At 50.4% G+C, this 13,927-nt stretch overlaps 1 protein-coding gene across 1 annotated transcript; it reads left to right on the forward strand.

Moving 5' to 3' along the window:
• Positions 1–2,751: 2,751 nt before the first annotated feature.
• Pin1 (peptidylprolyl cis/trans isomerase, NIMA-interacting 1) lies at positions 2,752–12,698 on the forward strand. Its single transcript, XM_027411461.2, has 4 exons — positions 2,752–2,888; positions 6,318–6,536; positions 11,274–11,384; positions 12,163–12,698. The coding sequence occupies exons 1-4, from the start codon at positions 2,831–2,833 to the stop codon at positions 12,270–12,272; spliced, it is 498 nt and encodes a 165-aa protein (XP_027267262.1). The 5' UTR covers positions 2,752–2,830; the 3' UTR covers positions 12,273–12,698.
• Positions 12,699–13,927: the final 1,229 nt, after the last annotated feature.

The raw sequence follows: 13,927 nt of genomic DNA on the forward strand, positions 1-13,927 counted from the left end.
TCTGTCATGTAATTGTGTAATTCCTTCATTACTAGAATTTGAACTCAGTCTGGGCTATTCTCCCCCACTTTCCTTTCTTTTTCTTTTTCTTTCTTTCTTCTTCTTCTTTTTTGACTGTGGCTCTCTGTGTAACCCTGGCTGTCCTGGAGCTCACTGTGTTGACCAAACTAGCCTCAAACTCATAGAGATTCTCATGTATCAAACCGTGAGGTTTGGTAGCAAATCCTCTTACCCACTCAGTGATTAAGAGCATAGGCGATGGTGGCGCACGCCTTTAATCCCAGCAATCAGGAGACAGAGGCAGGCGGATCTCTATGAGTAATTGCTATGTGTCTTGTGATTTGCTTTTTTACACACAACAATTTTTTTTAACTGGTTAACACCTACCTATCCTGAGGACTTTATTTATTTATTTATTTATTTATTTATTTATTTATTGGTTTTTTGAGACAGGGTTTCTCTGTGCAGCTTTGGCTGCCCTGAAATACACTCTGTAGACCAGGCTGGCCTCCAACTCATAGTGATCTGCCTGCTTCTGTCTCCCCAGGGCTGGGATTAAAGGCTTGTGCCACCACCACCCAGCATCCTGAGGACTTTACATAGGGATAAGTCATTTGACCTTCAGATCAGCAAGAGGTATTATCACTTATCTATACTTTGCAATGGGAGAAGCTGAATCATTGAAGGTAAGTAGTTCACAGCAAGTGGTAGAGCCAAGCTTTGAACCCAAGCACCACATCTTGTTTTTACTCCTCTTTCATGAGTTCATGTCACTAAGCATCATCCTTTTGAGGTCACACAAGGGTCTACACTATTGATGAACTGGAATTAAATCTTCACCCATTGGAGTCTTTGAAAATCATTAAGTATCCAGGGCCAACAAGATGAGTAAAAGCACTTGCTACCAAGCGTGACGACTTTAGTTTGACCTGCAGAACCCCGTGGTGGAAGGAGAGAATAGATTGCCATAAATTGTCCTCTAACTACAAGGTTAACATGGCATCCTTCCTTATGAAGTGTAATAGGATTTTTTGTTTGTTTTGTTTAAGATTTGGTGTTTTTGTTTGTTTGTTTGCTTTTTATGTATACAGTGTTCTGTCTGCATGTATTCCTGCAGGCCAGAAGAGGGCAGAAGATCTCATTAACAGATGGTTGTGAGTCTCCATGTGGTTGCTGGGGATTGAACTCAGGACCTTTAGGAACAACAGGTAGTGCTCTTAACCTTTGAGCCATCTCTCCAGCCCAGTGTAATAGCTTTTTAAAGTCACTTTTTGGTTTTTAGAGACAGGGTTTCTATGTGTAACCCTGGCTGTCCTGGAATTCCCTCTGTAGACTGGGCTGGCTTCAAACTGAGAGATCCTATTGCCTCTGCCTCCCAAGTGCTAGGATTAAAGGTGTGTGCTGCTATTACTGGCATAAAGCAACATTTGTAAAGTGTTATGCTTTGCCTGCATGTATACATGAATGTGCACCATGTGCAGACCTGGTGAACTGAAAAGGTCCTCTGCAAGAGCAGTCCAGGCTCTTTTTTGGTTTTCGAGACAGGGTTTCTCTGTGGCTTTGGAGGCTGACTTGGAACAGCTCTTGTAGACCAGGCTGGTCTCAAACTCAGAGATCCGCCTGCCTGCCTCTGCCTCCTGAGTGCTGGGATTAAAGGCGTGCGCCACCAACGCCCGGCTCAGTCTGTGCTCTTAATCACTGAGCCATCTCTGTAGCCCTCCGCAGACCTTTTTCCTTCTCTCCTTTTTCTTGGGGGGGGGAGGGTTGTTGCTTTTGTTTCATTTGAGACAGGGTTTCTGTGTATAGCCCTGGCTGTCCTGGAACTCATTTCATAGACCAGGCTGGCCTCTGCCTCCTGAGTGCTGGGAATGCACCACCACATCAGTTTCCTCCACAGACTATCAATTGACTTAAGCCTATTCCTTTTCTTCATCCTAGTGATAATGCCATCGCCCAGCCCAGGAACCTAGGAAGGAGTCAGGCAGAGAAGGAATAAGTTGAAGTAGGTTCTAAAGAAAACTTGGAAAGTGGGTAAAATGATTAGCCTTGGGGCTGTAGAGATGGCTCAGAGGATAAGAGCATTGCCTGCTCTTCCAGAGGTCCTGAGTTCAATTCCCAGCAACCACATGGTGGCTCACAACCATCTGCAATGAGATCTGGTGCCCTCTCTAACCTGCAGGTCTACATGTAGGCAGAACACTGTATACATAATAAATAAATCTTTAAAAAGAAGAAAGAAAGAAATGATTAGCCTTGCAAAACCCAAAAAGGACTGGCGTCGCTTTGGAGGAAACAGGTGGGAAGAGAACCAAAAAGCCAAATTTAGGCTTTGGGCACTTGGCTTCTTATCACCAAGGCAACTGAATTGCTATGGCAACGGCAAAATACAGCAAAAGTACCGAATACCTCCCTACCAGCGAGCCGCTTCCGCGTGGAGGCTGGCCGACCTCCAAGAACGGCTCAATAAGGCGGGATTGGTTGCCGCAGGAGCCAATCAATAAGCTCTACTCTGCGGGCTAAGCCCACCAAGAAGGTTGCAGAGACCTTTTGACGCTTAAAGGAATCCTGAGCGTTCAATGGGCGACGCTTCCAGGTGGGCCAATCAGCGGCGGTGTCGGGACGGGGGGGCGGAGAGTGTGCAGGGGCGGTCCAGGAAGCCGCGAGTGAGCCCAATAAAATGCTAGCGCTCTAGCGGCGCCGTGGGGCCGTCCAACGGGCGTCTGAGCCGGGCGAGCCAATCGACAGTGGCGCTGGGCCGGCGCGGGGTCACAGCTGCGGAGGCGGAGCGGGGCGGAGCGGAGGCGGGGCGGGCGCTGCGGCAGGAGGGAAGATGGCGGACGAGGAGAAGCTGCCGCCGGGCTGGGAGAAGCGCATGAGTCGTAGCTCAGGTACGTCTTGGGGGTCGGCCAGGGACCGGGCCGGGCCGGGCCGGGCCCTCGCGAGATTGCAGAAGGCGGGCCCGAGCTCACGAGGACAGGCGCCCTGCCTTAGGCGTGAAGGTCTGGGCTCCGCGGCGTAACGGGCCCGGAGAGCCAGAGACCGAGGCAAGAGGTGGGGCGGGCACGGGCACGCCGGCCCGTCGCTCACCACCGGGCCGGACGTCCTCAGGACACTAGGCTGCACCGCGGGGCTCCTTTGGGAGGAGGAGACCCGACCCGGTGCCTCTAGAGGGCGTGGGCCGCCCTGATTTGGGTTCTGGGGCAGCATCTGTGACACGTGCCGGCTCATCTCCAGCACGGGATCCTGCGACAGCGCTGGCTTAAAGGAGCTCAAGTTCGTTCACAAGTCTGTACGTCCCCCACCCTCCCTAGATCCCTTCATCTCCGTCCTGCCCCCCCCTCCTCTCTCCCTCCCTCTTTCCTTGGCTCATCCTCTCCCTTTCCCGGTCTCCCCTCTCTCTCTCCCGTTTCTCTGTCGTGCCCGTCTTTCAAGGGATGGTTTGCTCTCATTTTTCTAGTGAGGGAACTGAAGCCAGGACACGCAAAGAACTCGCCAAATGATGCAGTTCAGGGACTGGGAATGCAGTGAGTTCCTACCGCCAGAGTCCCCTTGCCAGTGTCAGTGGCAACGCCCTGAGGAGCGGATAGGCATCTCCGGTAGAACCAGGGTCCTGCTGCCTACAGAGCTCACTTATTCTTATTGAGCACCAGGGTGCTGGACACTGTATACATTAGCTCTCTCTGAATTAACGCGGCTAGGTTTAATGTGTCTTTCACCCTTTTGTTTGGGAGGGGGAGGTGAAAGGGTGTTAGACTGGATCTCACGTGGACAGGTTGCTAGATCCTCCTGCTTTAGCCCTTCAAATGTTGGGATTATAAGCATGCACCACTTTGCCCAATGTATTTATTGAGACAGAATCTTTATTAGTAATATTAGTAGTAGTATATTTTGTGTGTATGCTTGTGGAGATCAGACAATAACTTTTGCAGGAGGTTTTTTTTTCTTTCTTTCACCATGAGAGTACCTGAGATCAAACTCACATCCTCAGACGTGGCTGCAAACACATTTACCCACAGCTATTTTCTTTCTTTTTTCTTTTTAAATTTGAGAGGGGGGGGGAGAAGACTAGTCTTGAACTTGCTTTCTTGAACCTCTGGTCCCCACCCTCACCTTTCTGAGTGCTGGGATTACTATCACACACTAAGATAAAAGTCTTGCTGTGTAACCAAAGCTGGCTTCTAACTCATGGTTCTTCTGCTTCAGCCTCTCAAGCACTGAGACTACACTCATGTGCCACCATGCCTAGTTCTGATGTCCTTATTCTCTTGCCCCAGTTTTTCAGATGAGAAAGCTGAGGTTCAGGGAGATGGCCTATTGTATTTAGCCCTAGAGTCCTTGCTCCTATCCAGGCTGCTCCATTCCTGGCCTAAGCATAAACATACTTCTAGGTGGGTGTGGTAGCACGTAGATAAATTTCCAGTACCTAAGAGGCAGAAGCAGGAGGTTCTCCAGTTCATAGTTATCCTGAGCTACATAGACTTTTGTTTTGTTTTTGTTTTTTGAGACAGGGTTTCTCTGTGGCTTTGGAGGCTGTCCTGGAACTGACTCTTGTAGACCAGGCTGGTTTTGAACTCACAGAGATCCACCTGCCTCTGCCTCCCGAGTGCTGGGAAAGACCTGAGCTGCCACCACCCAGCCATCCGGCCCTTCTTGATGCTGAGTCACCTATGTAACCCAGAAAGACTCTAAGCCCTTGGAGTGACCCAGAATCTACTGGGTCCTTCTTTCAAGCTCCTGCCATGTCCCTCACTGCCCCTCCTCTTTCCTCCTTCACTATTTTTTTCCTGTTTTTTTTTTTTTAATTTTTTAAAATTTAAATTAGAAACAAGATTGTTTTATATGTCAATCCCTGGTCCCTCTCCCTCCCCTCCTCCCCTGCCCCCTTTTCCTGTTTTTTGTTTGTTTGTTTGTTTTTTGAGACAGGGTTTCTCTGTTTAGCCCTGGCTGTCCTGAACTTACTCTATAGACCAGGCCAGTCTTGAACTCAAAGGTCCCCTTGCCTCTGCAGCCCAAGTGCTTGGATTAAAGGTGTGTGTCAACACTGCTTGGCTAGCCTCGAATTTGTGATCCTCCTGCCTCCACCTCCTTCAGCAAATCCTACATGTGTATACCACCACAACCAGGTCTCCTTCACGTTTTTTTGAGACAGTCTTGCAAACTTACCCAGACTGGCTTCAAACAGCAGACACCTATCCTCTTGCCTCAGCCTCCCTAGTTCTAGACTGTGCCCCATCAAGCCAGGCTTTTCCCTTAAGCTTTTGAGTTACCTTCTTTATGCTCCTCACTGTCACCTAGATGTCCCTTAGATGACATCAACCCCCCCAGTAATGCTGCTTTCTTGCTCTTCAATTTAGGCCACCAGGGTAAGGATTAAGAATAAAGTTTTGGGCCTGGCAGTGGTGGCGTGCGACCTTAATCCCAGCACTCCGGAGGCAAAGGCAGGTGGATCTCTGAGTTTGAGGCCAGCCTGGTCTACAGAGCGAGTTCCGGGGCAGCCAGAGCTACACAGAGAAACCCTGTCTTGAACCCCCCCTCCTTTGAGGTATCTGCCTCTGTCTGTGCACAAGATATAGCTGCTGCTGTGAGCAGAGGTGGGAGGTGAAGCCTGGTTTGTTTGCAGTGGAGCGATGGATAGAAACCGCCATACTTACCTTTTTGGTGAATGTCTGATACTGGAACCTGAACTAGAACCTCACAAATGCCAGGCAAGCACTGTTCTATCAGTAAGCTAGATCCCAGCCCCATGGTATTTTTGTTTGGTTTGGTTTAGTTTTTCCGAGACAGGGTTTCTCTGTGTAGCTTTGGAGCCTGTTCTGGAACTCGCTCTGTAGACCAGGCTGGCCTCAAACTCAACAGAGATCCTTCTGCCTCTGCCTCTCGAGTGCTGGGATTAAAGGCATGAGCCACCAACACCTGGCTGTTTGTATATTTTTTAAATTGGATCCCATGTAGTCAACATTGCTCTCAAACTATAGCTGAGAATGTTCTTGAACTTTTGATCATGTTTATTTTGTAGGGTAGCCTGAGGACATCTTGGGGTGGGTGGGTTCTCCTTCCACTAGGCAATTCCTGGAGTTCAAACTCAGGTTCTCAGACTCTGACACATTCCTTTCCTTGCTGAGACATCCTGCAGACCTGGAAGCTGTTTTTTCTGTTTTGCTAGTTTAGTGTCTGTATCTACCTAGAATATTAGCACAGTCCTGTCTGAGACAGGTCCTGGTGGGGACAGCATCCTCCTAAGCCAGTCCTCATCCTGGCTTTCTGGATAGAGTCCTCCTCAACCCAGCCTCAGCTAAATAGGTGCTGTTCTCCCCCAGGCCGTGTATACTACTTCAATCACATCACCAACGCCAGCCAGTGGGAGCGGCCCAGTGGTGGCAGCAGTGTTGGAGGCAGTAGCAAGAATGGCCAGGGGGAGCCTGCCAGGGTGCGCTGCTCGCACCTACTGGTGAAGCACAGCCAGTCTCGGAGGCCCTCTTCCTGGCGGCAGGAAAAGATCACCAGGAGCAAGGAAGAGGCCCTGGAGCTGATCAATGGTGAGTGGGAGAGATGGGGCATTGTTGGGGGTCCTCTGGAGGGGTGTGGCTATCTTTTCCTGTTTTGTGACAAAACACCCTGACAAGGGCATCAGGAGGGTTCAGCCAGCAAAGTCAATTTCTGCTAAACCCGAGGACCTGAATTCCATTCCCAGGATACATGTGGTAGGAGGAGAGACCCTGTTCCTGGGAGTTGTTCTCTCTTGCCTCCCGAGCCCACCATGACATATGTGCTGCTGTGCTCCCCCACCCCTGCCTTCCCAACCAATAACTGCAAACTTTTAAAAAGGTTTTAAAAAATGAAGCAGCTTAAGGGAGAAAGGTTTGTTTGGGCTCACATTCCATTCCAGGTCATAGTTCCCCACAGCAAGAGAGTCAGAGTGGCATCACAACATTGTCAGGAAGAAAGAACACCGTGCCTGTGCTAGTGCTCAACTTACCTTCTCTAGTTTTCAGGCTGGGATCCCCTACCCCAGGGGATGGTCCTGCCAACAAGTGAGATGGGTCGCCCCACATCAGCTAACATAATCAAGATGGTCCCCACAGGGTTCCCAGTAGCACATCTTCCAGGTCATTCTGCCACATAGACAATAAGCACTACCCATCATGGGGGCCTTTCAGAAGTCCCACCAGACCCTCCCTCCACCCAGTCTGCTCAACTTCCAGAGAAGTGCTTGTATTGAACTGGGAATATAGCTCAGTTGTTAGCATGCTCACCCAGCTTGCAGGGAGCCCTGGCTTCAGTCTCTAGTACCCTGCACCCTGTAATCTCAGCATAGAGATAGAGTCAGAAGGATCAGAAATTCAAGCTTGGTGTTGGAAAGATGGCTCAGTGGGCAAAGGGCCTGAATTCAGTTCCTGGGACCTACACAGTTGAAGGAGAGAATCAGCTCCCTCAAGTTGTCCTCTGACCTCAGTGAAAACACTTGTCACATGAGTTTTTTTTTTTTGTTTTTTGTTTGTTTTTTTTTTATTTTAAGGATTTATTATATCAACAGTGCCTGCATGTCTGCACACCAGCAGAGGGCACCAGATCTCATTATAGATGGTTGTGAGCCACCTTGTGGTTGCTGGGAATTGAACTCAGGACCTCTGGAAGAGCACTAAGTGCTCTTAACCTCTGAGCCATCTCTCCAGCCCCTGAAAATTTTTCAAGTAGAACTCTAGGTCCTACATATTGAGCTCAAGGCCAGTCTAGGCTACTTGAAGACCTTGAAAAAAAGTGCCTATACTTGGGATGAGCTGGGCCCATGTAGGCCCCTCCCTCTTTTCCTTTCTACTTGCCACCAGGTCTAGAAAGCCAGCATACCCTAGTTAGTGGCAGTGTCTGGTAAGCTCTGTGGTCTGAGAAACTCAGAGCCTTACTCAGGACTCAATTTTCTATTCTGTTAAATGAACATTAATTTATATTTATCCCAAGGGCCACTGTAGCAGTGCATTGACAGGAGTCAGTTTTGCCCTTTAGGGAGGAGCCTGGGCATCTGGATGGTCTGGTAAGCACAGAGCTGATCTTATAGAGTGATGAGTCAGTTGTACCACAGGCAGAGGCTGGCCCCTTCCAGTTTTTCCTTTGTAATTTACAGCAAGGTTGACAGACTTTGTTATTCAATCATTCTTTCTTTGCTATAAGATTTTTTCTTTTTCAGGCTGTCTATTTTTGATAAATATATGTGTGTGTCTTTTGCCCGTATGTATATATGTGCACCATGTGTGTGCCTGGTATCAGTGGAAGGTAGAAGAAGGCATCGCATTCCCTTAAATTGGAGGTAGATTTGTGAGCTACCATGTAAGAGCAGCCAGTACTCTAAGCCATCTCTTGGGTGTGTGTGTGTTTATGTTTATGTGTATGAAAATGGCGTGTGTTCAAGTGTGGCAGTCAAAGGACAATTCTCAGGGGTGAGCTCTCACCTGCCATATGAGTCCTGTGTATTAAATTCAGATCATCTGCCTTGGCAGCAAGTGCAATCACCTGCTGAGCCATCTTGCTGGCCCTTTGTATGATTTGTTAGGATTGCTTTATGTGTATTCGTGAGTACCTACATGTATGTATATATACCACATGTATGCCTGCTACCCATGGAAGCCAGAAGAAGGCATCAGATCCCCTGGAACTAGGCAGTCATAATCTGCCATATGTGTGCCAGGACCCAAACCTAGGTCCCAGAAGAAAATTCTGTGTTGAGTTCTAAAGTCAACACAAAGGTCAAAAACCAAAACAAAAAACCAAATAATTTCTTCATCCATCATTGAACCACTGACCCGTGGTTTACTCTCCAGTCCCATGTTTGTTTGGAGACACTGGCTCACCTTGAACCCAGAACTTGTTGCAGGGGAATCAGGTAACAGTGATAGGGACAGTGCCTGCCCCAGTTGCCTGCCTTGGTCTGGAAGGTACCATCAGTTTTCCTTCTGCCCTGAGGAAACAGACTGCCCATTTTGGAAGCAGCACCTCTGCATCCCTGCTCCTTTTTCAGCACTGGTTCCTCCACAGCTGCTGGGCAACTGCCAGAAGAAACCTGAGGCCCAGCTAGTGTCATCACCGTGTCCTTGTCTGAGGCAGTCTGGCTGTGTGTGGGTAGGCCCTAGCTCCCTGTTCTGTTGCTTTGTTTCCACTTATCCAGGCCAGAATTTGGGGAGGTCCAGAATAAGAGTACATGCAGCACCCTCCCCAGGCTTCAAGGATCAGCTGTCTCCTCTGGTGGAGTGGTGCCCAGCCAGCCTGATGGCCTGTGGCTGGGTTTCTGGGCCCCTCCTGCTGGGTCTTGGGTCTTCTAGGATAGCATATCCAATGATGTTACTACCTCTTCCATAACCAGTCTCTTCCCTTATGGCCACCTGTGAACTGGGAGATGGGCAAGGGGATTGTCTAAACACTTTTAGGATGAGGAAACATCCTTTTGGTTCATTCTGTCCCTTAGTCGCTGTAACACAGTGCCACAAGCTCGGTAGCTTAGGTGACAGAAGTTTCTTTGAGTCCCAGTTCTGGAAAAGTCTATGCCCCATGCTTTTCCTCTAGATTCCCTCTCACCAGCCACCACAGACCTGTGCCTTTCTCACTTTCCCCATCAGGTTCCTGCTGAGATTGCTTTTCTTGTCTTCTGTTGTGTCCTTTGGTGCCCTGCCCCTTGGCTATCTTTGCTCGCCCCATCTGCCTCCTTTAATAATAGAACTTATGCTGCCCAGGCTGACCTTAAACTCCCTGTGTAGCCAAAGGTGACCTTGAACTTCTAACCTGTCCACCTAGCTCCTAAGTGCTGGGATTCTAGGTTTGCACTACCATCCCTAGTTTGGAAATTGATCCTAGGGCCTGGTGCAGAAAGGCGAGCACTCTGCCAGCTGAGCTAAAACTTTTTTATGAACAGGTACTTATCATTTCAGGGCCCATCCTTGTAGACTCCTTATCTCCAAGGACAGTCTTACCAGGAACCAGGGCTTCTTTACAGCGAACATTGGGACTTTATCATGCAGCCTTTAGCAGAGCAATGACTTGTGCATTAGCCTTGACTATGGCAGTCACTCATTCATGCCACAAATAACCCTCTGAAGTGAGAGCTCCCATTAACCAATTCAATTCTTTTTTCTTTTACTCTCATTTATTTGTATGCACGCAGGCATGCTACTGCAGGCATGCTCATCTCAGGCACTGCCTGGACTCAGGTGCCTGGCAACTCCCAATCTAGCAGGTGTCTGTGTGAGCATAGCAGTTTCCCATGCATCTGCATGTCTGTGCACCCTGCTCCTGAGACATTAGTCATACAGACCTGGTGCTGTGTTTCACTCCCCTGAGCCTAGGTCCTTTACATTCTGTTGTTTGTTTGTGTCATTTTGTTTGGGTAGGGTTTGGTGATTGGCATGTGTGTTTGAAGGTTAGAGGACAACTTACAGGAGTTGGTTCTCTCCTTCTACTGTTGTGGGTTCTGGGGATAGAACTCAGTCAGATTTTGTGACACATGACTTTGTTATTTTGAGACTTTGCTTCATTCATCATTCACTTTCCTCCCAGCAGCCCTGACCTCCTAACCCTGCAGGGAGTCACAGCCCAGTAGAGATGCTTTAATACCTCCTGAGCTCTGCCAATACCCTGTGGTACCTGTTGTGTGGCTTGCCTGTGGGACAACTGTGCAGGCGCTCACACACATCCCTTACAGCCTCACCTCAGGTTCTCATCAAAATGTCCTAGTGAGAGCTCTTCTGTGCCTCCATGTTGCACAGGTGGGGACTCCTGAGGCCCACAGCTGAGGATGTCACCAGCTCCTATGCAGAGCTTGGCTGTATGCTAGCCACCTGTGGTCTCCAGAGCCTTGAGACTGCCCCAGGACTAGGGGTGGGCAGTCATCTGCTGTGAGGTTCCAACTGTTTGTGTCCAGGGCTGAAAAGAGGTCACTGTGTGTCTGGAGGGGTCCTTATATTCTTGGGCATCTGTGGGTGACTAGCTTGGTTACTAAGGTCATACATAGTAGGGCCATAGGTGCATGGGGATGGCAGACAGGTTTGCACCCTGGGGTCATGCATGTGGGAGGACTGTCTTCATGTGCGCACATGATAAGGACACAGGTGTGATTGCTTAGGCATGAGGGGGTGGGAAGTCTTACAACAGAAAGGCAGCAGCATGTCTTTATAGGGAGCATGGTGCACAGGCCAGGCCTGGCCCAGCTCCTGGGAGTGCCTTGTTCTCCCTGCATCCTGGCTGGCCCCTGTGTCTCTCTGACTTAGGGCTCTCCCCTTGTGTCCCTGCAGGCTACATCCAGAAGATTAAGTCAGGAGAAGAAGACTTTGAATCTCTGGCCTCACAGTTCAGCGATTGCAGCTCTGCCAAAGCCAGGGGAGACCTGGGTGCCTTCAGCAGAGGTAGGCAAGAGTGGGTACCGCTACACTCAGCCCCTTCCCTATAGTGTTGGGGGTGGTTGGGCCCACGAAGGGGGAGAAACCCTACTCTGTGCCTTCCTAATCCACCAGGTGGCAGCACAGCCCTCAGGCTTCCTGGCCTGTGTTTTTTGTGCTGCTAAAGGGATGTAAAACCTCCCTGGTATCTTCCCTTCAGGATCATTGTCCCCCTCACCGGCCCATCAAGGTGACTCTGTTCTGTCATTGGCATCTAGCTATAGGACAAGACCCCTGAGAATCATGTTCTTCCCTTTGGCAGGTGGGGAAAATGGGCAGGCAAGGCAAGGTCAGGTCCAGTTGGTGACCCAGACAGAGCTCAGAATGTCTTCCAAGGGCAGAGGAAATCAGGATCCCTTCCTCCTCCCTTCTCTCCTTCATCTCCTTGTTGTGGGCTGGGAGTTCTAAGTGTTGGCACCTGCCTGGGAGAGGGAGCCTAGCGAGGCCCTCTGCTGGCAGCCCAAGCTACCTGCAGGACAGATGGTGTTCAGCTGGGAACCAAGAGAGTTCATCATGCAGTGTGTCTAAATGCACAGCACAGCACTGCCTGCCATTCCTCATGCTGTCCTTGGGCTTCCCAGAGCCTCCTAATGGGCCTGTGGCCCTCAGCTGGGCTACAGCTCAGCAGTGCAGGGTGACAGGGCCATAAACCCTGTGATGAATATGCTTGAGACTAGGTGCAGGCAGGAGCCCCATCTCTGTGCAACTCGCGCCTGACCCCCACCACCTCTGCTGTTTCACACAGGTCAGATGCAGAAACCGTTTGAGGATGCATCGTTTGCTCTACGGACAGGGGAGATGAGTGGGCCAGTGTTCACAGATTCGGGCATCCATATCATCCTGCGCACAGAATGAGGACAGGCAACTGGCCGGCCTACTCAGGCTGCCAAGCAGTCCATGGACGCCCCTTCCTGCTACTGTCACACAGTATTTATTATTCCTAAAATGGCTGGGAGGGGGCTCTGAGATAAGGACTCTGAGCTTCCTTTTCCCTGTTTGCCCCCAGTTGGGGCTGCCCTAGCCAGGCTCCTTCTGAAGGAATTAACTTCAGAAGGGCAGTGGGGGTGTGGAGGCCCTCAGGCTTAGTGGGTCAGAGGTGACCTGACCCCTCCCCCTAGGTCCCAGAGGCAGGCAGGAGGGCCTTGTTTCTTGTTAGTTTTATGCTCCATTCCTCTGTTCAGTTGCAAAAAGCAGACACTCCACACCTGGCGATGCAGCAACTCAGCCTCAGGGTGTGGTGCAGCGCCCCATGCGCCTTCCATTAAATCTGGAACCACTGGCTGGTGGTACTGTATCTCATTACCTTCCTGATGGGGTGTGGGGTTCCTGTCTCAGGGGAGGAACTGTCACCCATCACACCCCAAACCCAGGTGTCCAAACTGTTCTCAAGCCCTAAGAAGCTGCCTTTTCAGGGCCTGGGGTGCTGGCAAGAAATCTTCCCACTAGCTAGACTCCCAGGGCAGCTGCAGTTATGCCTAGCCCCTTGTAGATTATTCAAGGATACACAGGACCCCCACCCCCCCATGCTTCCAGTGGGTAGGTCTGGAGAGATCCTGGGGAACCCTGCTCAGCACCTGCCTTGGCACACCCCATCCCCTGCACACACAGAGACTGCTTATTGGTGAGAACATATTGCATCCAGCATCTGCCACCCACTTCTGGCTGGTTTTTCCTGGGTTCAGTCACCAGACCTAGCACCCTCCAGATGCCGTTTCCATGGCAACAGAGGCCCCTTTGACTAGAGGAGAGGGGGGCTTTGTCAGCTCCCAGGAAAACAGGAATCCTGATAGAGGGATCTGGGCAATGGCTGTTGCTTTAAGTGGCTGGGGGGAGAAGGAAGGGGCTCTCCCCCCTTGACTAGGGGGCCTGTGTCTCCTAAGATGCCCCTGAGCCTAGTTTGGCCTGGGGGCTCAGAATTCAATCAGGTTTCTGTCTAACTCACAAGTGATGAGGCCAGCATGGGTGGTGGGGGGTGGCTGCAACCAGTAAGGTTTGGGGACCAGAGCGTTATTAAGCCTGGACCCCAAGGGAGCCCTCCCTCCCCACAGGCCTGAGTCTCATGAACAGTCACCTGAGCCTGCTCCCATCTGGCTGCTTTCTACAGCAACCGCTCTTTGCCAGCTGCCTGCTGGAACATTTGTCATTAGGAAGCTTTAATGAGTTTCTTCCCAGCTCAGGCAGGCAGAGGCTGAGCTGAGTTGGCTAACCCTCCAGCAAAGTGTTCTCCAGTGGCCAGTGGTACTCAAGGCAAGCAGTCACAGCTTTGCTGCCTTGTAGTAGTTGGGTGGGCTCAGGAGGCAGTGGAACTCCTTTAGGGGGAAGAAGAGGACCCCTGTCCTGGCTTGCAAGAACTCTGGAAGGATCTCCCCAGGGCTACTACCACATCTGAACCACTGCCTGCAAGAACCAGATATTACCACAGTGGTAATTGGTGCATCCCTGTGTATGGCCATGTGACTTGGTATCTGTGTTCTGTATGATCTGGACCCTCTGTGTGGGGTTAGCCCTTT

The sequence above is a fragment of the Cricetulus griseus genome, chromosome 4 (genome assembly GCF_003668045.3).
Source record: "Cricetulus griseus strain 17A/GY chromosome 4, alternate assembly CriGri-PICRH-1.0, whole genome shotgun sequence".
Classification (NCBI taxonomy): Eukaryota; Metazoa; Chordata; class Mammalia; order Rodentia; family Cricetidae; genus Cricetulus; species Cricetulus griseus.